This window comes from Perognathus longimembris, unplaced genomic scaffold (assembly GCF_023159225.1).
Source record: "Perognathus longimembris pacificus isolate PPM17 unplaced genomic scaffold, ASM2315922v1 HiC_scaffold_5326, whole genome shotgun sequence".
NCBI lineage: Eukaryota > Metazoa > Chordata > Mammalia > Rodentia > Heteromyidae > Perognathus > Perognathus longimembris.
The window spans coordinates 30,947-56,685 of record NW_025960741.1 but is presented as its reverse complement, the minus strand read 5'-3'; the positions used below and the strand labels follow the sequence as shown (position 1 = coordinate 56,685).

Below are 25,739 nucleotides of genomic sequence, written 5' to 3'. Positions count from 1 at the left end.
ACCAGAGTCAAAAATCAGAGAAAAAGCTGGCAGCTCTATGCCACAGATACCAGTAGATGTCACTAGGAGGCCAATGTTAGAAACCCTGGAGAAAAGAAAGAACAAATGAGGCCTAAGTGGAGAAGGAAAAAGTTCCCCAAGATGGCCACAGGTAGTAGCTAGTGGACCCAGTGCCTGCACTGGCTACAACCATCCTAATGCAGAAATAAGAGGGAAGGAAGGTGGGGGAGGGAGTGAGGAAGGGAGGGAGAGAAGGTGGGAGAGATGATGAAATAGAAGTAGGATTCCTAAACTGTAATGACTTTAAAGTAGACTTCATGAGTTCTTGCTACTGCCTAATGTGCAGGACTGAGCAGGTATAGTTTTAGGCAGTTCTCGTGTGTGTGTGTGTGTGTGTGTGTGTGTGTGTGTGTGTGTGTGTGTGTGTGTCCTGAAGTGTAGTGAAACATTTATTCAAAATAAGATGTAAGGCCTAGGGATCTAAAATATAACCTGTGTCATATTTTTATTAATGCATATTAATTATACAAAAATATTTCACCATGGTATTTCACGCTTTCCCATATTATACTCTGATCAGATTAATTCGCTCCATTTCTCTTTTCCCTGCCTCTAGCCACTACTTTGCAAATTTTCAATAGCTCTCTCTATACCATCTACATACATAGACACAACGTATTTTAGTATTGTCCACCTGCCATCATTCCCTTTTAAAATACAGAAAAATTCATAAATTTGCATGTCATCCTCACGGAGGGGCCGTGCTAATCCTGTATAGTTCAATTTTAGTATATGTGCTACCAAAGCCAGCACAAATGTAACCTTTAGGCCAAGGTAAAACAGAACTTTCCATAGAAATAACAATGCTTATTTAGCCCTTTGGTAGACACTAGCTAAGTCCTGCTAATATACTCCATGTACCAACAAAATACTCCCGGATAACCAGCAGGAAAAAGAAATTATGATAACTAAAAATATTTTATTATCACTTTAGTAAATGACAGTAGCAACTAGATCGTTAACTTGTTTTCTGTACAGTAAAGCAAATAGTCAATGGAAAATTATGCCATGAAATATCACTGATCTGCCTAAACTAATCCTGAATACTAAAGAACCAGAAGAAACTAAAATCCATTAGTCTGCATTTCTCAGCTTTTTGCAGGTTAAGGCTCATTATTAAAATAGTATTTATGTGGCCAGGCCCTGGTGACTCACACGTAATCCTAGCTACTCTGGAGGCCAAGATCTGAGGATTGATGTTCAAAGCCAGCCTTGGCAGGAAAGTCCATGAGACTCTTATCTCCAATTAACCACCAAAAATTTGCAAGTGATGCTTGTGCTCAAAGTGGTAGAATTTCAGTCTGGAGCACAAAAGCTCAGCACCCAGGCCCTGAGTTAAAGCCCAATGACTGACAAATAAATAAAGTACTATTTATAAGCCAGAGGTGACAGTATACGCCTAATCCCAAATCCTTGGGAGATTGAGGAAAGCACATGGGGCCAAATGGACAAGACTCCTGAGTTTCCAGTATCCCAGGGCCATTGGGAAAGCTAGGGTTTGAAATCACTATATCCTCATATTAAACACAGATAGAGGTGTTCCACCTAGGTTCACAGTGAACTCACTTGGGAATTAAAACAATGAATTCTGGCTCCCAATATCTTTTCCACTGGTCTGAAGTACAGACATAACTTTTTTAAAATTTTTATTGTCAAACTGATGTACAGAGAGGTTACATTTTCATACGTTAGGCATTGGATACATTTCTTGTACTGTTTGTTACCTCCTCCCTCATTCCTCCCTTCCCCCTCCCCATTGCCCTTCCCTGCCATGAGTTGTTCAGTTCATTTACACCATATTTACAAGTATTGCTTTTGTAGTCATTTGTCTTTTTTATTTATTATTATTATTTTTTTTTTTTTGGCCAGTCCTGGGGCTTGGACTCAGGGCCTGAGCACTGTCCCTTGCTTCAATTTGCTCAAGGCTAGCACTCTGCCACTTGAGCCACAGCGCCACTTCGGGCCATTTTCGGTATATGTGGTGCTGGGGAATCGAACCCAGGGCCTCACGTATATGAGGCACGCACTCTTGCCACTAGGCCATATCCCCAGCCCCTCGTTTGTCTTTTTTACCTTGTGTCTCTCGATTTTGATATTCCCTTTCAGTTTCCTAGTTCCAATACCAGTATACACGGTTTCCAATGTACTCAGATAAGATACTGAGATAGTACAAGCACAGGAAGGGGATACAAAAAGATCATCAATAATAGAAGCTACGGTTACACATAGCACGTTGAAAGTAGTTACAACAGTGTTAGAACAATCGTTTCCATAACCTGGCATCATTACATGTAATAGGACAGAAATTATAATTCTGTTCTCTACTAGCATTCTTTCTGCACATGACAGTCTGATTTATATCCTTCCTTTTACCTTACTGGGGTAAGGTAATTGAAGTACAAAACTAACATCACTCTACACCATATAGCTTTGCAATCTACAGGAAAGTATTCAAGCAATTCAAACTACTGACATCCAAATCTTACCAATTACACTAAGGAGAGAACATTCTTGAGTTATCATGACAAGCATCTTTTCCCTGTGTCTTTATAGACATGTAGTATTAAAATCAGGCAAAAGAGTCATTCTTACCAACATTCTCATCTTTCAGAATGAGTAAGAAGATACTTCTTCATTTGGAACTGAGCCACAATCAATTGTTTCAAAGCTAGCACAAGGCATTTCTCCATACCGCTGGAAGTGGCAATATTTGTCTTGGGTACTAGAAATTTCAGCAGTCCAAATTGTGCATTCTTCCCTCCAAAAAGCCACACCCTCTTCTCTTGAGATCAGTTTCTTTTCTGCTATCAGAGTATGGTGTCTGAGCATGAAAACAACAGTAGTTTTCTTTTCAGGAAATATACATAATTGGTATGTCTGCACCTGGCACAGTGCAAAGTGAAAGTACAAGGCCTTCTACAAATGTGGTTAAGATTAAAGATCTGACACCTGCACTACAAGTTGAACCCAGGAAACAGGTTAGACACTAAAGCCTAATTAGGTTTTCTGCTTAACCAGAATCTTTTTTTTTTTCTCAAATTTTTATTATCAAACTGACGTACAGAGAGGTTACAGTATCATACGTTGGGCATTGGATACATTTCTTGTACTGTTTGTTGCCTTGTCCCTCATGCCCCCCTCCCTCCCCCCCTTTCCCTCCCCCCCCAGGTGTTCAGTTCACTTACACCAAACAGTTTTGCAAGTATTGCTTTTGTAGTTATTTCTCTTTTTTTACCCTGTGTCTCTCGAATTTGGTATTCCCTTTGAATTTCCTACTTCCAATACCAGTAAACACGGTTTCCAATATACTCAGATAAGATTACAGAGATAGTGTAGGTACAAACATAGGAAGGTGATACAAAACATTATCAATAATAGAAACTACACATACACATAGGACGTTGAAAGTAGTTACAACTGTGATATATCACTTGTTTCCATAACATGGAGTTCATTTCAATTAGCATCATCTTATGTGTTTCTAAGGGTATAGCTATTGTCCTTGTGATGCTCTGCTATGGCTTGCCTAAACCTGTACTAATTATTCCCAATAAGGGAGGCCATAGAGTCCATGTTTCTTTGGGTCTGGCTCACTTCACTTAGTATAATTTTTTCCAAGTCCTTCCATTTCCTTACAAATGGAACAATGTCATTCTTTCTGATAGAGGCATAAAATTCCATTGTGTAAATGTACCACATTTTCCTGATCCATTCGTCTACTGAGGAGCATCTGGGTTGGTTCCAGCTTCTCGCTATGACAAATTGTGCTGCGATGAACATTGTTGTGCTGGTGGCATTACTGTGATTTTGTTTGTGGGCTTTTGGATAGATACCCAACAGTGGGGCTGCTGGGTCATAGGGGAGTTCTATATTGAGCCTTCTGAGGAATCTCCATACTGCTTGCCAGAGTGGCTGAACCAGTTTACATTCCCACCAACAATGAAGTAGGGTTCCCTTTTGGGCACATCCCCTCCAACAATTGTTATTATTAGTTTTCTTGATATATGACATTCTTGCTGGGGTGAGATGGAATCTCAATGTTGTTTTGATTTGCATTTCCTTTATGGCCAGTGATGTAGAGCATTTTTTCATATGTCTATTGGCCATTCTCATTTCCTCATCAGAGAAGTTTCTTTGTAAGTCTTTAGCCCACTTGATGAGGGGGCTATTGGTTCTTTGCAGTTTTGTTTTGGAAGAAGGTAATTTTTTTAGTTCTGCATATATTTTAGAGATGAGGCCTTTGTCTGTTCAATGTCCGGTAAAGATCTTCTCCCAGTCTGTGGGCTTTCTGTTTATCTTGAGAGCTATGTCCTTTGCCGTGCAGAAGCGCTGGAGTTTGATGCAGTCCCATTTGTCCAACCTTTCTTTGATTTGTAGCCTTTCAGGGTCTTTGTTAAGGAAGTTCTGTCCTGTGCCAAGGAGCCCAAGTGTTTCTCCTACTCCTTCCTTTAGTGTCTTCAGGGTGCCTGTTTTGATTTCAAGGTCTTTAATCCATTTGGAATTGATTTTGGTGCAGGGTGATATATAAGGATCTAGTTTTAGTTTGTTGCATGTGTTGAGCCAGTTTTGCCAGCACCACTTGTTAAAGAGGCTATCTTTCTTCCATACTATTGTTTTAGCTCCTTTATCAAAGATTAAGTAGGCATAGTTCTGTGGGTTTAATTCTGGGTCTTCAATTCTGTTCCATTGGTCTTCAGGCCTGTTCCGGTGCCAATACCAAGCTGTTTTTATTACTATAGCTTTATAATACAGCTTGAAGTTGGGTATTGTAATTCCTCCAGCACTGTTCTTTCTGCTTAGGAGTGTTTTTGCTATTCTAGGTCTTTTATTGTTCCATATGAATTTCTGGATTGCTTCCTCTATTTCATTAAAGAATGGTGTTGGGATATTAATGGGTATTGCATTGAATTTGTAGATAGCCTTTGGCAATATTGCCATTTTGATTACATTAATCCTCCCAATCCAGGAGCATGGGAGGTTTTTCCATTTTCTTAGTTCTGACTTAATTTCATTTTTCAAGCTTTTAAAGTTCTCTTCAAAGAGGTCTTTGACTTCTTTGGTTAAGGTTATTCCTAGGTATTTTATGTTTTGGGGGGCTATTGCAAAAGGAGTTGCTTTCCTGATTTCAGCCTCGGTCTTCGGGTTGTTAGCATAGAGAAAGGCCGTTGATTTTTGAAGGTTTATTTTATATCCTGCAACTTTGCCAAAGTTTTGTATCAGCTCTAGTAGCTTGGGGGTAGAGTCTATGGGATTCTTTAGGTATAGGATCATGTCATCTGCGAAGAGAGAAAGTTTAACTTCATCTTTTCCTATTTGGATCCCCTTTATATTCTCTTCTTGCCTAATTGCTCTGGCTAGGAATTCTAGTACTATGTTGAAGAACAGGGGAGAGAGTGGACATCCCTGCCTTGTTCCTGATTTTAAAGGGAATGGCTTTAGTTTTTCACCATTTAGAGTTATGCTTGCTGTTGGTTTGTCATAAACTGCCTTGATTATATTCAGGAATGTTCCCTGGAATCCCAGTTTTTCCAGGGCTTTTAGCATAAATGGGTGCTGGATTTTATCGAACGCTTTTTCCGCATCCAGCGATAAAACCATGTGGTTCTTTACCTTGCTCCGGTTGATGTGGTGGATTACATTAATTGACTTGCGTATATTAAACCAGCTTTGCATCCCTGGGATGAATCCAGTTTGATCGTGGTGTATGATTTTTTTGATGACCTGTTGAAGTCGATTGGCCAGAATTTTGTTGAGAATTTTTGCATCTATGTTCATCAGGGAGATTGGTCTGTAGTCCTCTTTCCGTGATGAGTCTCTGCCTGGTTTTGGGATGAGGGTTATACTGGCTTCATAAAATGAGTCTGGCAGTGAACGTTCTCTTTCAATTTCATTGAAGAGTTTGAGAAATATTGGAGTGAGTTCTGTTTTGAAGGCCTTGTAGAATTCTGCGGTGAATCCATCTGGACCTGGGCTTTTCTTGGATGGGAGATCATTTATTGCTGTTTCTATTTCAATACTGGATATGGGTCTGTTTAGAAGGTTTAAGTCTTCATAGTTGAGTTTGGGGGTATCAATTTTTTCTAGGAAATCATCCATTTCTTCCAAGTTCTCGAATTTGTTGGCATAAAGGTTTGCAAAATAGTCCCTTATTATTTTCTGAATTTCGGTTATTTCTGTGGTGATGCTACCTGTTTCATCTCTTATCTTGTTTATTTGAGTGTGCTGCCTTCGTTCTTTGGTCAGGTTTGCCAGGGGTCTGTCTATCTTGTTGATTTTTTCAAAGAACCAACTCTTTGTTTTGTTGATTCTTTCGATGGTTTTTTTCGTCTCTAATTGATTTAATTCTGATTTGATTTTAATTATTTGCTTCCGTCTATTGACTTGGGGTTTGGCTTGCTGTTCTCTCTCCAGAAAATTAAGGTGCTTCCTTAAATTACTGAGTTGCTGTTTCTCCAGTTTGTTGATGTATGTACTCAGAGATATAAATTTTCCTCTGAGTACTGCCTTTGCTGTGTCCCAAAGGAGCTGGTACTTTGTGCCCTCAACTTGGTTGAAGTCCATAAACATTTGAATTTCTGTTTTAATTTCTTCAATGATCCACTGATGGTTCAGCAGTGTGTTCTTTAGTCTCCATGAATTGTGGGATTTTCTGTGGTGGCTGAATGAGTTGAGCTCTAATTTTATTCCATTGTGGTCTGAAAGAATGCAGGGAATGATTTTGATACTTCTGAATTTGTACAGATTTTCTTTGTGCCCTAAGATGTGATCTATTTTGGAGAATGTTCCGTGTGCTGCCGAAAAGAATGTGTATTCTGTCCTTGCTGGGTGGAATATTCTGTAGATGTCGATTAAGTCTAGTTGGTCTATGCAATTGTTTAGTTCTGTGGTTTCTTTGTTCAGTTTTTGGCGTGTTGATCTGTCCAGAGGTGATAGTGGAGTGTTAAAGTCCCCCACTATCATTGTGTTTGGGTCTATGAATGTTTTTAGAGCCAGTAGTGTTTGTTTGATGAAGTTGGGTGCTCCTGCATTTGGCGTGTAGATATTTAGGATGGTTATTTCTTCCTGTTGGAGAGATCCTTTTACTAGTATGTAGTAACCTTCTTTGTCTCTTCTTACCTTTTTTAATTTGAAGTCAATTTTGTCTGATACTAGGATTGCAACTCCAGCCTGCTTATGGGGGCCATTTGCTTGATAGATTTGTTTCCAGCCTTTCACTTTTAGAAGATGTTTACTTTTGCTGGATAGATGTGTCTCTTGGAGGCAGCAGAAAGATGGATCTTGATTTTTGATCCAAGTTATGAGCCTATGTCGTTTGATTGGAGAATTAAGTCCATTAATGTTGACAGTTAGGATTGAGAGGTGATCGTTTGTTCCTTTCATTATCACTGTCTTGTTTAAAGCTGTGTCTTCCCATTTCTTGATCTAGTGTTTACTAATTAGGGTTCATTTCTCTGTCTGTGTTGGGATCTTGATTATTTTCCCTGTATAGTACATCTTTAAGGATTTTGTGTAAAGCTGGTTTGGTGGAGATATGTTGTTTCAGTTTTTCCTTGTTGTGGAAGACTTTTATTTGACCTTCGGCTATGAAGGAGAGTTTGGCGGGGTACAGAATTCTTGGTTGGTAGTTATTTTTATTTAGAGTTTGGTATACTTCATTCCAGGATCTCCTTGCTTTCATGGTCTCTGCTGAGAAGTCTGGGGTAATTCTGATTGCTTTTCCTTTATATGTGATTGTTTTCTTTGCCCTAACAGCTTTGAGTATTTTTTCCTTGCACTCTGCTGAAGCTGTTTTGATCACAATGTGTCGGTGGGAAGTCCTATTCTGGTCTGGTCGATTTGGGGTTCTAAATGCTTCTTGTATCTGTATAGGCCTTTCCTTCTGGATGTTTGGGAAGTTCTCAGCTAATATTCTGTTAAATAGGTTGCCTATCCCATTAACCTCTTTCTCCAAGTTTTCCTCAATACCTATTATCCTTAAATTGGGCTTCCTGATTGTGTCTTGAATCTCCTGTAGCGATCTGTTTTGTTGCTTGGACTGGATTTGTATTGATTTTTGATCTTTCTCCATAGAATCTAAGGAATCTTCAGCTCCTGAGATTCGATCCTCTGCTTCAGTTAGTCGGGACTGTAGGCTAGCAACTTGATTTCGAATCTCTTTTCCTTCTGACTGGTCTTTCCTGATGATTTCCATGTCATTTCTTAGGTCCTGTATGGACTTCTTTACTTCATTAACTTCATTACTTTGGTTTTGAGTGTTGTCTCTCAAATCTTTAAGTTGGGTAGCTATCTTTTCATTTGACTCTTGAAGCTCACTTATCTTTCTATTTGTGGATGCCATGAAATTCTCCATTAATTTTTGCTTTGCCTCCTCACGCTCTAACATAATTGACTGAAGAGATTCAAACTTTTCATTTATCATGTTTATCAGTAAACTTTGTAGAGCATTTTGGGGGTTTTCTTCTATGTTTTTGATTGACTGCTCTGCTTCCTGCTTGTTTTGGGTGGGGGATAAGACTTAATTATTTGCCATCTTTCTTGTGTTTCTTCTGCCCATTTGAATTGGGAATGCCAGTCTACCAGCACCTGTGAGCACTGTTTAAGACCCAAAGCAGCCCTTACCAAGCACTGTTGTGTAAATCTTACAATTTCACAATTATATACAGATAACTTGTATACCTGTCTATAAAGTTAGATTTGGTGTTCCTAAAGAATACAATTTCAATATAACATCTGATCCTGGGCCCTGTATTCAGTAGTTACTTATTTACTGTTACAACCTTATACGCAATTCTTGTTTTTATATTAAGTTCTTTTAGGACTGGCTTTCTCTATGAACCCCTTTGATTCACTCGTATTAAGCTGGGATATCCTCTATCCAATAACCAGGAGTCAATGGAGCCTGGAGGTCCAGGCAGTAAGTCAGGAGGGTAAGTTGGAGGTAGTAAGGAGAATAGAGTAAAGTGTATTGGGGGGGTGGTGGTGATTTTGGTTTAGTTTCAGTGACGTGGAAATGTGGAGAAGAGTAGAATCAGTAGAAAGCACATTGATAAAATGACAGACACTGGAGAGTTAGCAGAAAAGGGTGTAGGTGTTATTTATAGGAAAGTAATTTTTAAAGGAAGAGGACGCAACGAAAGAAATGAAGTAAAAATACTGGAAGACAGATACACAAAACAGAGAAAAATTATTTAACAAGGAAGCATAAGTAAATAAAAAGGAAAATAACAGAAAAGGGACAACCCAAGCAAATAAACAAACACAAAAAAAACTTGATAAAACAAACCAGTAAAAATGGAAAACAAACAAAAAAAAAAAAACAAAAAAAAACAGCCAATGATGTTTCAGATGTGAAAAAATTAAAAAGAAAATTTAAAAGAAAAGTTAAAAAAAATGTTTGAAAAGAAAAAGAAACCAGTCTCTGGTTTCCCTGCAATGGACTGCAGTCTATTTTCCTGATTGGCTGGTTTGACTTGATTTCAGTTGGCAAGGGGTGGATCTGTTCTGACCTTCTCCCCTGTTGGTGCAATCGTGGGTCTCTGTGGTTCGCACAGCTTGCAGGCAGGCCTTGGGCATCCTCTGTCAATGGGGACGTGGGCAGTCACAGGAACTGTGGCTCCTCTGTCTGCTGTGGGGACGCTGCCTTTGATGCCTGGACTTGACTAGACTGTGAACTCAGCAGAGCGTGGCGCCTCTGGCCTGTTTTGCTCCACTAAGAGTTGCTTGCCTGAGGGAGGCGGCCTCCTTGGCATAGGTAGCTATGGAATGCAGCTCCGTTTTGGGCTGGGAATTAGTTTCCTCTGTGACGGGACCGTTTAGCTGTCCCCGGAACTGTTTGTTCCTCCTTCTGTTGTTTCCGTGCCCCTGGTAGCTGCTCGCAGCTTTTGCTTTAAGTTTAGAAGTTCCGGCGGGCAGGGCGGGGCATCTCTGGATAATCCCTGGACTCGCCTCCCGACAGGGCAGGGGGCGTTCTTCTGGGCGGAGCTGGTTCTCACTGATTCCGCCCCTCCTGCCCTTTTCAAAGATGGCTTTTTTGACCTCGCTTTCCCCAGGCCCGCTTCAGTTCCAGTCTGGTCTGACCCTATGCCAGTGGCAAAGATGGCGCTTTGCTCTGGCGGTGGGGACAGGGATGCCTTCCAGAAGCTGTACTGTGGGCACAAGCGAGAATAATTTTTTTTTTTTTTTTGCGGGGTACTCACGCTGTCTCTGCGATGTCAGGTCCTCCGTGCTCGGCTGCCGTCTGGAGTATTTCTCGCTTTAGCTGCGCGGAGTGTGGGGGCTGTGCCCGGCACTGTGCCGGAGAGGGCGCTGGCGCCGCGGCGGGATGCCGCCGGAGCTCCAAACTGTGTTCTCAGACCAGCAAAGTCGATTTTTCCTTCCTGTTCAGAATCCCTGTACTGTTAGAATGTACTTTGGCTGTCTTTCTCGGAGAAACAGTTTCTATGAGGTGAGAAAACTACGATATCGGAGGGAGCTCTGCAGGGCTCAGCCGGTCCTCCGCCGACTTCCCCGGAAGTCGCTGTTAACCAGAATCTTAGAGAGGGGACAAGACAAGCTGGCAAGAGTGTATGGAAGAAAGACAGACTTTTCTTCATGGTATTCATCCAAACACTGTCACTGACTCAGAACCAAGTGGCATGCCACCATCATAATCTTGTTTGAATGATTAGTTCTTCCCCTAAATTTCTGACTGTACCAATAGTTACACTGGGTCTTTAAAGGCTCCTTATTTTAATAGAGCACTTAGACATGATGAAATTTCTGTATTAATCCTATATGGTTCTTTTAATGAACTTTTTTTTAAGCTGGAAGGAGTTTTAATGTCACTAAAGGAACAGGATATTTTAAAGGGAGAACATACCTGTCCAACAGCTTTATATTCTAGAGAGAAGCTTTAGTTTTTTGGTCTGAAGTATATTATGTTCCCTTTTAAGACCCACAGTAGTGTTTTTGCAAAGAGAACTAATATATTAAACTGTATGGTGATGTATTTTTAATCACCCATATACAGTCTATTATAAGAATTATACCGGAATTTAGAGGCATCCCAATCTTCATAGTTATAAAAAAAAAGAAGTGTACGCATATAAAAACTCCAGGTTACATGACTAAGCAAGGACATTACCGGGAGTGAATATACTTCCTGTATTCTGCAAGCTGCTTCAAGTACATATTTGATGGCCATCTGTGCTTTTCAACAAAACTGCGTTTTTCCCCTAAAATATTAAGAGAAAAGAGGGTAAATTGAACATATTTTATTTTGGATCAGTTAAGGTATTAACTATTAAATTTCCTACACAGTAGATGAGATTCATTCTGTTGTATACCCTTTCCTCTTCCCTGAAGCTTTCCAGAATCATTTAATACTACTTTAGCCACCACCAGGCTTTTTGTTGTGTTTCTTAAATGATTTCCAATTATAAGTGGCTTGTCCATACATTCACCAAGTAGTATTTGATTATTTCCCTTTTCTTTTTCAGTAAAACCTTTGTCTGTCCTGGAGGGTAATTCACTTATTTTCACTTACTCTCTTTGAAGTGAACCTTCTAAACTCTGTACTCTTGTCCTACCTTCAACTCGGTCCTCATTATCAAATAATCTATCCATTCTCTTGTGGTTGCTACTGCTCCAGAGGACTGACTTCTCCTAAAGTTCATTCTTTGGTTTCTAGGCTTTCATGTTGGATCCCATCATTCAGAAACTCCAGATCTTTCACTCTGCTAGTTTCCCTAGTGTTGGTGAAACATACCCTGCCCTAGCCTACCAGTGGAATCATGTTTACTGAGTAAAACTTTATATAGAACTCTCAGCTATAAAACAGATAAAAGCAAACTACACTGAAAGGAAAATTCAAGAGAGATAATTTTTGCCCTCCTCTTTCCCTTTCTCTTTCCTTCCTACCCACCCCTTTCTGTCCCCAACTGAAGACAACCTTCAGGCATTTCTGTGAAGAGCTTCTGTCCAGAGTTTGAAACTACTTGACCAAGTATTCCTTAATTACCTTGTCATTTTCTGTTGTTGTTGGTCGTGGGCTTGAACTCTGGGCCTGAGTGCTGTCCTTGAGCTAAAGAGCTCTTCAGCTCAAGGATAGTGCTCTATCACTTGAGGAGCCACAGAGCCACTTCCTGTTTTCTGGTGGCTAAGTGGAGATAGGAGTGTCAAAGACTTTCCTGCCTGGGCTGGCTTTGAACTGTAATCCTCAGATCTCAGCCTCTTGTGTAGCTAGGATTATAGGCATGAGCCACCAGCACCTGGTAATTTCCTTGTCTTTCCAGTTCAAGTTTCCCCCTTGCATCTATGCTGGATAATAGCATAAGCACACTGTAATTAATTGCAGATGAATCTGACTGTCTACTCTGAAAGCTATTCCATTTTCATTTCTTTCCTTTTATGTAGTATTAGGAATCTCACCCTTTCACTGGTTTCTGTCTTATAGTTTATCTTTGAAATTGTATTACATATACACAGCAAATTCACAATACTTCATCAATTAAAAATTGTTATTCCAATGTAATATAAGGAGTGCCTATATAAATATACTTAATAGATACAAATATCTAACTTTAAAAGACCATGTATTTTATTTATTTTAATTTTTATTTATTTTTTTGCCAGTCCTGGGCCTTGGACTCAGGGCCTGAGCACTGTCCCTGCCTTCTTTTTGCTCAAGACTAGCACTCTAACTCTTGAGCCACAGCACCACTTCTGGCCATTTGCTATATATGTGTTGTTGGGGAATCGAACCCAGGGCTTCATGTATATGAGGCAAGCACTCTTGCCACTAGGCCATATTCCCAGCCCAAAGACCATGAATTTTAACATGTGTATAACAGTACTTGAGTTCCTTTATAAGAAATTATTAAAGTACTATTTAAATTTTGCTTCTGACTTATTTAGGTAGTTAAAACTAAGATCTCAGAAGTGGTGCTGTGGCTCTAAGTGCTAAGGTGCTAACCTTAAGCAGTAAAGCTCAGGGATAGTGCCAGGCCCTGAGTTCAAGCCCCATGACTGACCAAAGAAGCAAAAAGAAAACAGAAAATGAAACAAAACCTAAGAGCTCATTTACCACAAGTAAATGCTAACCTAAGGCAGTTTGACTACTTTATCTCTCAGACAAAAATGTACCGCACTTAAAAATGAATGCCATTCGAACTATAAAATAATCATCAGAAAATCTGTTGTGTAACACAGTCAAACTGCTTATGTAACGCAAGTAACAATAAATAAAAGTGTCATGCAGTTGTTGAATCACTTAAAGGGACTATATTAAATTTTCTTAACTTACCAAAACTACAGTTTTTACAATTATATCTCAAGAACAAAGACTACACGTATTTACTTTTTGCTATTAGAAATGGAATCCAGGCTTCTGCTCTACCACTTGAGCTGGGCACAGCCCCGCCCCTCCCCCCAGAAGCTTTCTTCTCAAAGTGAAATTGGTGATCTACCTGAAAGGTCCTGAAATTCAGGCTTTTGACTGAAGATGAGGTAGTTAGTGGCAATGAAATGAAGTAGCCAGGTGGAGAAGCAATCAGAGTGGTGAAACTGCAAGACAATGAGAAGGAAAAAACATTGCACATAAGAATCACCATTATGAAATTGCAGCCAGACAACGGCCTGAGAGAAATCAAGGAGAAGCTTCCTTCCACGTTTGTCTCCGTAATGCGGCCTTCACGGGACTGTCACTGCAGAGAGAGTAGTGTTATTTATAAGTAATAATAAACACTCATTCAACGAAGAAGCAGAAACAACACTAAGATGCTGCTGCTGAAGTGATTAACAAAAAACTGTTGCTCTTAAAGACTGAATTGAAGCTTTTAATTCACCATCATAGAATTCCCTAGCTGCACTTGTACTTCCATCACAGAAAAATATTATAGAGAACACCAGCCAAGCGAGTCCATCTAAGGAGCAAACCCAGAACTATTTTGAGGAGGAAACACCAATCACTAACTCACAGCCAATCACTAACTCAAAGAACGTGCTGAGTAAGTACAGTGTATTGCTGTTATCATCATCCTTGTGATACAATATGTGTAGCAGGTGGCTTACCATATTATCCACACCTAAGTGTACAGCATAGTGCACTAAGTATACTCACGTATTTAGGCAACTAGTACCCCTATGGAGTTCCAGAACTATTTTATCACTCCAACCTGAAACTCCATACCCGTTACAAAATAACTACTCTTATCCTCCCATCCTGGGGCCCTGGTTATCTCTACTTTACTTTCTGTCATTATAAACCTGACTAATCTCAGTGTCTCATATGAGTGAAATGTTTAGCCCCGTCTCTTAGCCTCATGTTTTCCAAGGCTCATTCACAGTGTAGCATATATCAATGCCATTCATTTATAAAGACCAACGGTATTATATTACATGTGCATGGCACACTGTTCATACTCAGATAGACATTAGGATATATCCAGCTTTTGGTTGTGGATGGTGCTTTTCAGAATACTCACAAATATTATGAAAGTGGTGGGTAAGTAGTAATATTATACAAGCATAGTAAAGAGCATTAAATTAACATTATTATTTCATATCTTAAGGGAAAAACAAAAACAAGAACTTTCAATAAGCTTTATAGGATGAAAATATTTAATAAAGGGTCAAAGCATACTGTATAAATAAACACATATCTCTTTTTATCACTACACAGAATTTCTGAGCTGGAAGGAACTTTACAGTTTTATGTCCTATCACATTTTAACTTTTTCCCCCTCTTTAAGCACATAAATATGAGCTAAAGGTAATGGAGTATGACATGTAGTTATTTTAACAAAAGCTATGAAGCCATCAGAAGACTGACTCAGAGTAGATGACCTACCACCAGAAGGTCAGGACATCAGGACATGGCCTAAGGGTTATGACTTGGAAAGAGAATAGAAATCAGAGATAAAAGCTGGCTGTAACAATATGCTTCAAATGCACAATCTTATACTTTCTGATGAGTGTGTGTGTGTGTGTGTGTGTGTGTGTGTGTGTTTGTGTAGGTCTTGGGGCTTGAACTCAAGGCTAGAGCATGTCCCTTAGCTTGGTTGTGCAAGGCTGCTATTCTATTACTCGATCCATACTTCTACTTCCAGTTTTTTGCTGGTTAAATGGAGATTAAATTCTCATGGACTTTTCTGCCTGTGCTGACTTTGAACTATGATCCTCAGATAGCGGCTTCCTTATTAAAAGGTAGGATTATAGGTACATATCATTGGTGCCCTAGCTGGAATCTTACTTGTGACTAAGATTTAAGATACCACCATTGTAAGCTCTTGACACGAGATAGAAAGCATCTCTTTGTTAAAACTAGGTTTTCAGGAAAGTATATACTGTCATAGTAAGTTAAAACTGAAGTAAAAAAAAAGGGAAAGGTATTAAAAAGTCCATAAACTAAATGCGATACAAACTCAGAGCTACATAAATAATATGGCAGTATTACCTAAGAGCCACAGAAAAGAGCCAGAATTGTATGGACCCAGGTAGCCAAATATTAGATACACATTCTAAGAACACATACTAAATTTTAATATGAGAGTACATACAACTTTACAGTATTCAACAAATTTTACATAGCTATTGCTTACATGGAAGAAGAGAAGGAATTGTCATTTTGGTCAGAAATTGATTTGTTTGAGAAAAAGAAACAAACAAAGATCTCTTGTGTATTAACAGATGGAACACAGCCAAGCACCGGTGGCTCATGACTGTACTCCTAGCTACTTGGGAGGCTGAGATATCATGGTCATGGTTGAAGATAGTCAAGGCAGGAAAGTCCATGAGACTCTTATCTAAAATTAACCATCAGGAAAAAAACCAAAAACAAAAAAGACCTGGAAGTGGAGCTGTGGCAGCTCAAAGTGGGAGAATTCTAGCCTTGAGCAAAAGAGCTCAGGGACAGCACCCAGGCCCTGAGTTCAAGACCACAACATCATCAAAAAAAACAAAAAAAAAGGAAGAAGGAAAGAAGTTCTTTGACGATATATGAACCAAAGCTAGAATCATGGTAGACAACTGAGAGAAGGAAGGAGAGAATGGAAAGAAAAGTGAAAAATACCCAAACTGCCCATCTCTCAAAGACATGGATGCTCAGTCTGTCTCAAACTGTGTTTCGCTAAATTCCTCACATAGCTGATAAAACATTCAAAGAAAGGGAAACTGCAAGGATTAGGAAAGTACACTAGTTTCTCCTAAATAAAAGGTTCACTTTCCGACATACACAGGAAATGAATGAAGAGATAAACTAATTTCATCTAATCACGCCTATCACTATACAGGGGCTCATCTTGTCATTTTCTTTTAGAAGCTCTGAGAAGTCATCTTTTTTTGTCGGGGAAGGGCGACTCAATGGAAATTCAATTTCCTATCATGCCTGTGTGACTCAGCAGAGCACTACACCCAAATGATTCTGGCTAAGGACCACTGCCTAAAGAAAAATTCCACATTCATTAATTCTGCTGCAACACTACGTAGTCACAGACACCACTGTGTCTCGTAAAAATATTTTTAAGATATCTTATAAAAGTATTTAAAGGGCCGGTCACTGTGGGGGCTCAGGACTAGCTGCCACCTTAGTCTAGAGACGGAGGAGTTCACCGCCACCCCTAGTCTTGTACCATGAATTTCACAGTGGCCTTCTGGAGACAATGCCTGAGTCCACAGAAGCGACTAGAGCACAGAGAACTTCAGGTGTGTACCACCATGACCAGCATGAATTCTTCACTGGAAGCACAAGCTGGCCACACAAAATGGACTCCCCAACCACTTCAGCCCATCACTGGAGGACAAGCAAGCACTCCAGTGCTGAAGCACATGTCCAAGGGCTCTGCAGCAAGAGAGGACTGGCCCCAGAACCTGGATTCTGCACATATTGGAGCATCATTTGGATGTGGATGGTTAGCTGACTGCTTGGCTAGCAGATTTGTTTTAGTCATCTGCCAGTTATCATTCTTCCTTCCGTACTCGTGTGGATTTCACATACCACCTGGATGGAAGCAACTCATAATTCTCAAACACTGTCATTCCTGTCATGACTGTGTTTCTGAATCCTCTGAGCTCACCACCAAAGTGTGTGCAACATGTGCTCGTTGTGCATGGTCTAGGTGTGCAGCATGTCTAGTGCTCATGGCCAGCAGCCAGCAGCTCATGAGTACGTTCTAATCAAGACCTGATCAGAATACAAGTGACAGTAAATATGTGCAGAACAAGAGGATAGGGGCAGATAGCTATGTTTCTTGGTGCCACTTCCTGAAGAGCAGTTGGAAGCCTAGTGGAAACTCTGGTGACCACAGCTGTATGATGGAAGCCAGGAAAGTGGACTTGTAAAACTGTGCATGTATCTGGTAAGAGCAGGTCCCCCAACCAAACTAGACACTGTTGTACAGGGGAGGAGCTGTGGGAGCAGTTCTCATCATGATTCCACCCATTCTACCTGGATTACAAGATTCTAACCCCGCCCCCATTTTTTCATGTTTCTCTCTGACCAATGAGATACAAGAACTGGGGCCACACCCACATTCTACGTTACCTAGTTACACTGGTATTCCTTTTGGTGACTTACACCACTACCAGCCATTGAAGAGGGTAGAGGTGCTAAGTGGTGAGTGAGAGAACTGAGGTGATTTTTGGATATAGAGTAGGAAACAGAGAATCGTTTTTAGTGACTCTGAGAACAAAAGTGATTTCAAAGAGCCTGGGAATGGGGCCCCCTCATCTTTCCCATCCCAGTGCTGAGATGTCTGAAAAAACAAGAGAAAAGAAAATAGCTTCAGGAAAGAAACTCCTTCAAGAGTATCAGCAGAGAAATTGTCCTGACAGGCTTGCAGTTTCCAAGAGGAAGAAGAAAACAAAAAAGGGAGATATCCCCAAGACGAACACCACAGGGGACTGTCATTCAACTGAGGGTGTAGCCAGAGATCACACTAACTCGGAGCCTTTGGACACAATGACAGCTGTCACAGTCCAGACTGTCCCGGGTCCCATGACACCAAGGATCTAGAAAGGCGCTACCAACACCTGATGCTTGCCCTGGACTCCAGCAGAATACGCAACCAGCAGTGTGGAGTGTGATTGAACAACTAAAGCAGGAAAGGAAAGAGCTCCAGGATCAACAGGGCAAAGAGAATGAGAAGATGGCCTGTATTGTGGAAGCACAGAAGATAGATCTGGAGCTCCACAAATTATCAATTCAGATGTTGGTTTCAGAAAATTCTGATTTACAATCTGCCCTGGCCCACGTGCAGCAGCTGGCCAATGAAAGAGAAGCGGAGCATGCCGATCGTGCCAGCCGCCTGCAAGCTTCGCAGCAACGCGTGGAGGAGCTAGAGAGGACACTGTCTGCAGCCTTCACCATGCAGAATGAGGCAGAGACGAGCAACCTCGAGCTCACCAACACCCTGAATAACCTGAAGCTGCAGCTCCAGGACAAGATCAGAAGCCACGATAACCTGGAGGAAGAGAACACCAAGCTGCAGGAGAGGCTGGACGTGCTCCTGACGCAGAAGGCCGACACGGAGATCAAAAGTCCTGAGTTACAAGTACTGGAAGAGCGGGCAGAGTTGGAAAGACAACTAGACAGCATGAAAGCGTTGGTGGCAACATTAACGGTGGAGAGAGACACCTTTGCGGAGGACCTGAGGGTAGAGCGCTCCAGGTGGGATGAGAAGGCCCAGCAGCTGTTGGCGCAGAACAGCCAATTGACAGAGGAGAAAGAGCAAGGGGCGAGGCAGGTGTTGGAGCTGGAGAGCAACTTGATGGCGCTGAGAAAGCAGCTGGCAGAGCAGCAGGCCCAGGCCTTCCAGTTGCAGAAGGAGCTCAAGAACCTGGAAGAACAACATCACATCCAGATACAGGAAACCCAGAGCCTTCGTTTCCAGAACCTGGAGCAGCAGGAGAGGCTGAGAATATTGGAGAAGAAGGCCGAGGCATGGGAGCAGCAAGCTGAGGATCGACGCAAGAGCTTTGAGACCATGGAAAAGGAACGTGAGACCGTGCGATGCACACTGGTGCACAACCAAGAACTGAAACACCAGCTGGCCCAGCTGCGGGACGCCTTCCACAGGCTGAGTGAAGACAAGGAGGCGCTCGCCAGCATCCTGCACTCGGAGCAGCAGGACAAGAAAAAGCTGCAGGAAAAGCTGGACCAGCTGGAGAAGAAGTCAACAGAATGGAAAGAGATCGCTGAAGCAAAGAGCCAAGCAGCTCAGAATTTGCAGGAGCTGCATGACCAGTACCTAGAGCAGCTGCGGGAGCTCAGAGCCGCCTGTGAGCGGCACGTGGCCTCCCATCAGCAGCTGACGTCCGAGAAGGAGGCCTTGCGGCAGCACCTGCTGAAGCAGACCCAGCTGCTGGAGCAGCTGCAGCAGGAGCAGGTGCAGACCAAGTCAGAGGACCAAATGGGACCTCAAAAGTTGCAGGACACATTGAAGTACCTAGAAGCACCAAGGCAGGAGAATGAGCAGCTTCGGGCCCAGCTGAGTGGCCTGGCTCTCCCGAGGGAAGGGGAAGGAATAAGCCTAAGAGAAGAAAAGGGTAAGAAGATGATACCCTCTGATGTGACAGTTCCAGAGTATGAAGCACTAGCAATTGCTCAATCAAAGGCAAACCTCAGGCAGCAGCTGCAGGAGCTGCAGGCCCACTGCAGGTGCCTGGCCAACCTGGAAGCCCAGTGCCAGACCAAGCTGGAGCATCAGCCCATCTTCCCCAAGAGCTGGAGCCATGGCGTGTCTGGAGACAGGAAGCAGAATGCACACATACCCAAGATCAAGCTGAAACTCCATTTCACCCACAACCTGCCTGACAAGGTGGACTACCAGAGTCAAGTGGACGGCCTCCACCATCAGTGTGACCAGCTGTCCAAACACATCAGTGCCATCCAAGAGTCTATAGTTTTCTACAAAGAACAGATGGACGTTCTTGATGAGATGTATCAGGAGAAAGACCAGTGTGTCACCCAGCTGTCCCAGGAGGTGAGTGAAAAGAAGAAGCAGCTGCAGGAGCTGCTACTGCACCTTGCAGGGGAAGGCACGGAGGGTCAGGACAAGATGCCGGCAGCCATCCACACCCTCGCTGCTGAGGGCCCCTCAGACCTGTTGCACCCTACAAAGGTGGAAGTTATGGAGGAGCAGGAGCAAGGTTTTGAAGACATTCCACTTGAAGACAGTCTGGCACCTGCCCCAGGAGAGGCTGGGGTGTCTTGCCCCATGCTGAAGCCCACCACAGAGCAGATCATGCCTCTGTTGCCTGGTATCCAGCCCCACCAAGAGCCTGCAGGCCTGGGCAATGAGCCCTCCTTCCCATTCTTCTCGAGACTCATGCAAATGATGAGTTTGGGACAATGACTATCTAAAGACCTGGCAGCCACTCTGCTCTTACATTACTTTGGGAAATGGCAGCTGGTGGCACTCTCTGAGGCCTTGTTACAACGGGAGATGGGAAGGGGTAACTGCAGACCAGACAGGACAGACACTGCTAGGAGGTGGCCCAAACACAAGTTTGGAGAGCAACGGCATTGTTTTCGTTTATTGTACTAGTGACGTTATTTTATAACTCACTTCCAAATTAACCTATTCATTATATTATCCTCTGATATAGTTTCATGTTTATTTATGAAGTCGTTTTCCTATTTCTTCAGATTTGTTGAAGGAAACATTAATAGTTTCCTCAAATGAGTCATTTCATTATTAAACATTAGATGTATATGAATTCACCCATTTCTTAAAAACTGCAACACTGAATTTTCTCATTTATATTTTAAGATATTACTATGGAAGTACACTGAGTTAATAAGACAGCACAAAATGTGAAAAAGTAGAAGAGGTTATTAAACCTTACAGTTTGGAAAAAAGAAATAATTATTCCTAGAACAAACAGAGGTGTCCGGTAGTGGAAAAACATACACTAAAGAAGTACGGAAATGTAATGTAGAGTAATATGCACACTATAGAACATCTATGGTGAGATTATCAAGCACCAAGTTTGCACTTATGAATTTTTCAAGTGATGAATGTGGCATACTGTTCATTGGACCTGTTGAAATAATAAAATTCAAAACTAAAAGGCTAGTAAGTTGTTTTCATTGCATCCACACCTTGGCTTTCTTGAGTAGGTCGACGATGTCGAGGCTCATGGAGGCGAGCTCCCGGCTGGGCGTACTCTGCAGCTGCGTGATGATGAACAGCTCACAGATGTGCTGCAGCCTGGACACTTGGTACATCTCAGCACAGATCAGGAGACACATGGCCTGGAAGATGCCAGCTGATGCGAGAAGGGAAATAAGAGACACAAACGTGATGAACGACTGCTCTGATGACCACAGAAAGCACATCCCCAACAAGAAAGGTGTTAGCCAGTGTAGACTACAGTTCCCAGGAAAGGCCTCGAGGCAGTCCCCACTCCAAACTATGACTCCACTGTACAAGAATCTAGGAAGCTTCCAGCTTGGAAGGAAGTCTTCTTTTTTCTTTCAATTCACCAGAAGGTGATTCTGTAACTACCCTTAATCAATGCACAGGTATAAACTCACTACACTGTTAGCTAATCCCAGTCCCTGCGATTTTGCTTTCTTGGCTTTAGTCCCCAGGCTTGTTTTGTTTTCACTGTGGTAGACTATAACAGGAAACACACCTTCCCAATGATTTAAGCATACAATTCAGGGTTGTGAAGTACAGTCACACTGTTAAGAGTGTATCAACAAGACAGCTCTAGAACATCATCTTCCCAACCCGAAACTGTACCCATGAAACAACTCCCCCCCAATGCCCCCTTCCTCTAGCTTCTGGCATCCGCCAAGTTTTTTCCTTGTTTGGTTTTGTGCTGTCTGCACTGGGATTTGAACTCAGGACCTCTTGTGTATTACACTGGCACTCTACCATTCCTCCAGTCATTTTTATTTTATTTTCTGAATAAGGTCTCTCTGCACAGGCTGGCCTGGGCTGCAATCTACCTATTTATGCTTTCCCCATAGCTGGGATTACAAACAGGTACCACCATACTCAGCTTTGAATTGGTTGATAGTAGCCCTTGCTAACATTTGCCTTTCCTTGAACCACAATCCAATTTCTGCCTCCTAATTAACTAGGATTAAAGGCAGGAGTCATTACATCTGGCTTGTTTCTTTAATAAGTATAATTGTTTATGTAATTTTCATGTAATTTTTCTTCTATTCCTTCTTTACATTCTTTTCTAGCTGTGGAGCTAAGAACATAGTAAATATTGAACACAAATAGAGCAACAGTCTATGAAGGAATACGGTAACATTGTAACTTTCTCAATGCATTTATTCTAATATTTGCCTTAAGTCTTCATTTTCACATATTCTCTACATAGCTTTCACCAATTTCAAAAGTATTTTTTCCTAAAGCCATGTTGCCTTCCTGAGTAATTTTTCCTGATTAGCAAGATAAAATTTAAAATTAGCAACTTCAAATATTTTAATGAGAGGATGATTAAGAAGCCTAGTTTTACCAGGTGCTGATAGCTGACTCCTATAATTGAAGCTACTCAGGAGGCTGAGATCTGAGGATCATGGTTCAAAGTCTGCCCATGCAGGAAAGTCCATGTGACTCTTATCCCCAGTAAACTAATCGGAAAAAGCCAGACCTGGCTCAAGTGGTAGAGCACTAACCTGAAGTTCAAGGATAGTACCCAGCGCCCTGAGATCAAACCCCAGGACAAAGCAAAACAAACAAACCAAAAAAACCCACACATTTATCTTTCACAAAGAAAATACTGCTCTCATTTTTATTAAGCAAAACTGATAAGCTGGTTCTTAACACGGACAGTAGTTAAAGGAACGAAGGAATTTTCCTTTTGGAACTACTAAAAAAAATTTTATTACAGGGCTCATGACTTGTGTGAAACTCATTTCAGCAATTTTCAATGCATGAAAGCAGTGAACCTAAAGAGAGGTATGTGTTGATGGTTTCTGCTAGGGTGTCTGGCTGACACTTCAGTTGCACAACTCAGCTGCATAGGGCTTCTTCTAGCTGTGTTTGTGGTGGGAGCCACCTGGTGGTCAAAGGGCAAAGAATAATCAAAGGCGCTTCTATGCCTGCATGACAGGGCTCCATGCTTGTAGAAAGGATTTTGTTCTTTCTTTTCTTTCTTTTCTTTCTTTCTTTCTTTCTTTCTTTCTTTCTTTCTTTCTTTCTTTCTTTCTTTCTTTCTTTCTTTCTTTTTTTTAATTTTTTCCAATCCTGGGTCTTGGCCTCAGGGCCTGAGCACTGTCCCTGGCTTCTTTTTGCTCAAGGCTAGCACTCTGCCACTTGAGCCACAGCACCACTTCTGGCCGTTTTCTATATATGTGGTGCTTAGGAATTGAGCCCAGGGACCTCAGGTATAAGAGGCAAGCACTCTTGCCACTAGGCCATATTCCCAGTGCAGATTTTGTTATTTCTCCAAGGTGCCTCCATTATGGGAAAGTTTCAAAATTTGTTCTAACCATTAGGTGCCAGAAATGGTTGGTTCCTAGTCAAGGATAGTCTTTGGTTAGTGCATTTGGAAATAAAGCCTACAGTCCACTGGGTATCCCAAATATCTTCAGCTATGTTTTTAGAAAAGTACATTTTAAGACGGACTGACTTCACAAGTCAGAACACATACATCTTAGCTGGATGTCAGGAGCATATGCATGTAATCCTGGCTACTTAGGAGTCTGAAATTGTGAGGACTATGGTTAGAGGCAAGCTAGAGAAGAAAATTTCACAAGACTCCTTCCCAAACAGTCAGTGATGCATAACTCCTAGATATATAGCAGGTTGAGATTGGGAGGACTCAAGTTCTAGAGCAGCCCAGGAAGAAAGTCTTTGAAACTCTGTCTCAGTAGAGGAAGCTAGGCATAGTGTATACCTGTTTTCCTAGCTTTGATAGAAAGCATCAAATAGGGACTTTAGCAGGAAATGAGTCCCTAGCTCAAACAGGATCAGCACAAAAGAGGCCTAGCGGTGTGTTACTTAGCAGGGGTGAGGTCTGAGTTCAAAACAAATCCAACATCCTCCAGGCCATAAAGAAGACCAAGAATTATCCAAAGTCTTTATCAATGTTCCAATCAAATCAGAACAAAAAAATAGATGCCCAGGGCTTGGAATATGGCCCAATAATAGGGTGCTTGCTTCGCATACATGAAGCCTTGAGTTCAATTCCTCAGCATCACATATATAGAAAAAGCCAGATGTGGTACTGTGGCCCAAGTGGTAGAGTGCTAGCCTTGAGAAAAAGAATCCAGGGACAGTGCTCAGGCCCTGAATGCAAGGCCCAGAAGTGGCCAAAAAAAATTTTTTTAATTAAATTAAACAAAAAACATAAAAAGGGTCTTACCTCATCCTCCAAAGTAGCTGGGACTACAGGTATGCATCACAATATGAGCTTCCAGAAAAGCCTAATGAATCTGTCGGACACATCTACGTTTCATCTCCAAACACAAATGTGAGGACTCTGGGTTGTGGTGGTGTTTTTCTCTTTAATACTTGCATATAATGCTGGAAGGAGCTCCAGTGGAGCAATGGTTTAGCATGCAGTACTTGTAATAGTTGGGGAGCGGGGAGGAGGGAGGGGACAACTTGGAAATATGAAAGTAAAGAATTCCATCTCCCCCCAAACCACCACTGTTAAGTTTTAGTTTTATGAAAATATTTACATATACATTTATGCATATTTTTATGTCTCGAAACAACGTAATTAAACTAAGGACAGTACCTGTGCACGGGAATCAGTGTTGTGATTTTTATTGGTATGTGTTTTCTCTCAGAGGAAAATTGCTGTGGCTGTTATTTCCAGTCTAGCTTCCATTTCAATAGAGGCTGGGACTTGGGGGTGGGGGCAATAAAGGCTCCCCTTAGTCCCTTTCAGACATGGCTGGCTGAGTTTTATAGGAAAAGTTTCCTTTGTTCAGACTAGCTTCTAAATGTCGGTGTCCAAATAGAGTAGTGTGTCCAAACACAGCGTCAGTGAAAGTCCTCACCAAACCAGAAGCAAAGAGCTGTGTTTGCATATGGACAGGGCTCATTGTGCCCGAGGGAGTCTTGCGGAGTTTTGCAGGAAAAAGGAAGCTGAAATGACTGAATTCTGCATGGGTCCATGGAACTCCTGTTTAAAAAAAAAAAAAGATCCAATGCCTATCAGTGTGGATTGCTGAAAACAAAGAAACAAATTTGATTCACTACTTCCTCTTAACATGCCTTTGTTCTAGAGAGAAGTGACAGCACTGATGAATAATTCCAGGGAGTCGGCCATATCCTTTACCTCAGAGCCCATAGATGTAGTTATGTTTCAAAACAAATACAAGACAAAGATTCTGAAAGGGGAAACGATTGCTTGAAGCTGATTTAAAGAGCCAGCACTCTCTGAGGGCTATTTTCTCCAATAATATATCCCCTAACACACCCAATAACACCTGACTAATAGTAGGCACACAACACATAATTGTTGTATGTTTGGTTGTGTGAGGTATAAGTGAGATAAAAGAGCAACAGAAATCTTCATTTAGTGTGATGTGTGCCTTACTTTCCTCCAGTGCGTATGGATTTGTATGTATGTATATATGTGTGTGTATATGTATATATACATATTCACCAGTTTGGCCAACAGCAACATGGGACACAGCTTTTTCCTCTTCTGTACTAACCAGGCAGTTGAACCCATCAGGGTTGGCACACTCTTTCCCAGGCATGCTGACCCATCTAGCCAAGAAA

At 41.6% G+C, this 25,739-nt stretch overlaps 1 protein-coding gene and 1 non-coding gene across 2 annotated transcripts; both read right to left on the bottom strand.

Moving 5' to 3' along the window:
- Positions 1-711: 711 nt before the first annotated feature.
- Positions 712-813, bottom strand: LOC125345133. Its single transcript, XR_007209705.1, has one exon. It is a non-coding gene; the product is annotated as a U6 spliceosomal RNA (small nuclear RNA).
- Positions 814-13,375: 12,562 nt separating this feature from the next.
- Positions 13,376-21,695, bottom strand: LOC125345131 (rho-related BTB domain-containing protein 3-like). The gene is made up of 2 exons (XM_048337371.1): positions 21,140-21,695; positions 13,376-13,602 (listed from the first exon to the last, which is right to left on the bottom strand). Exons 1-2 carry the CDS (start codon positions 21,374-21,376, stop codon positions 13,483-13,485), a joined length of 357 nt encoding a protein of 118 aa, XP_048193328.1. The 5' UTR covers positions 21,377-21,695; the 3' UTR covers positions 13,376-13,482.
- Positions 21,696-25,739: the final 4,044 nt, after the last annotated feature.

Coding starts and splice junctions, on each gene's coding strand:
- LOC125345131 (XM_048337371.1), bottom strand. CDS start 21,376: ATGTGCTTTCTGTGGTCATCAGAGCAGTCGTTCATCACGTTTGTGTCT. Junction 13,603..21,139: donor ACCTACTCAAGAAAGCCAAG/GTGTGGATGCAA, acceptor ATTGTCTTGCAG/TTTCACCACTCTGATTGCTT.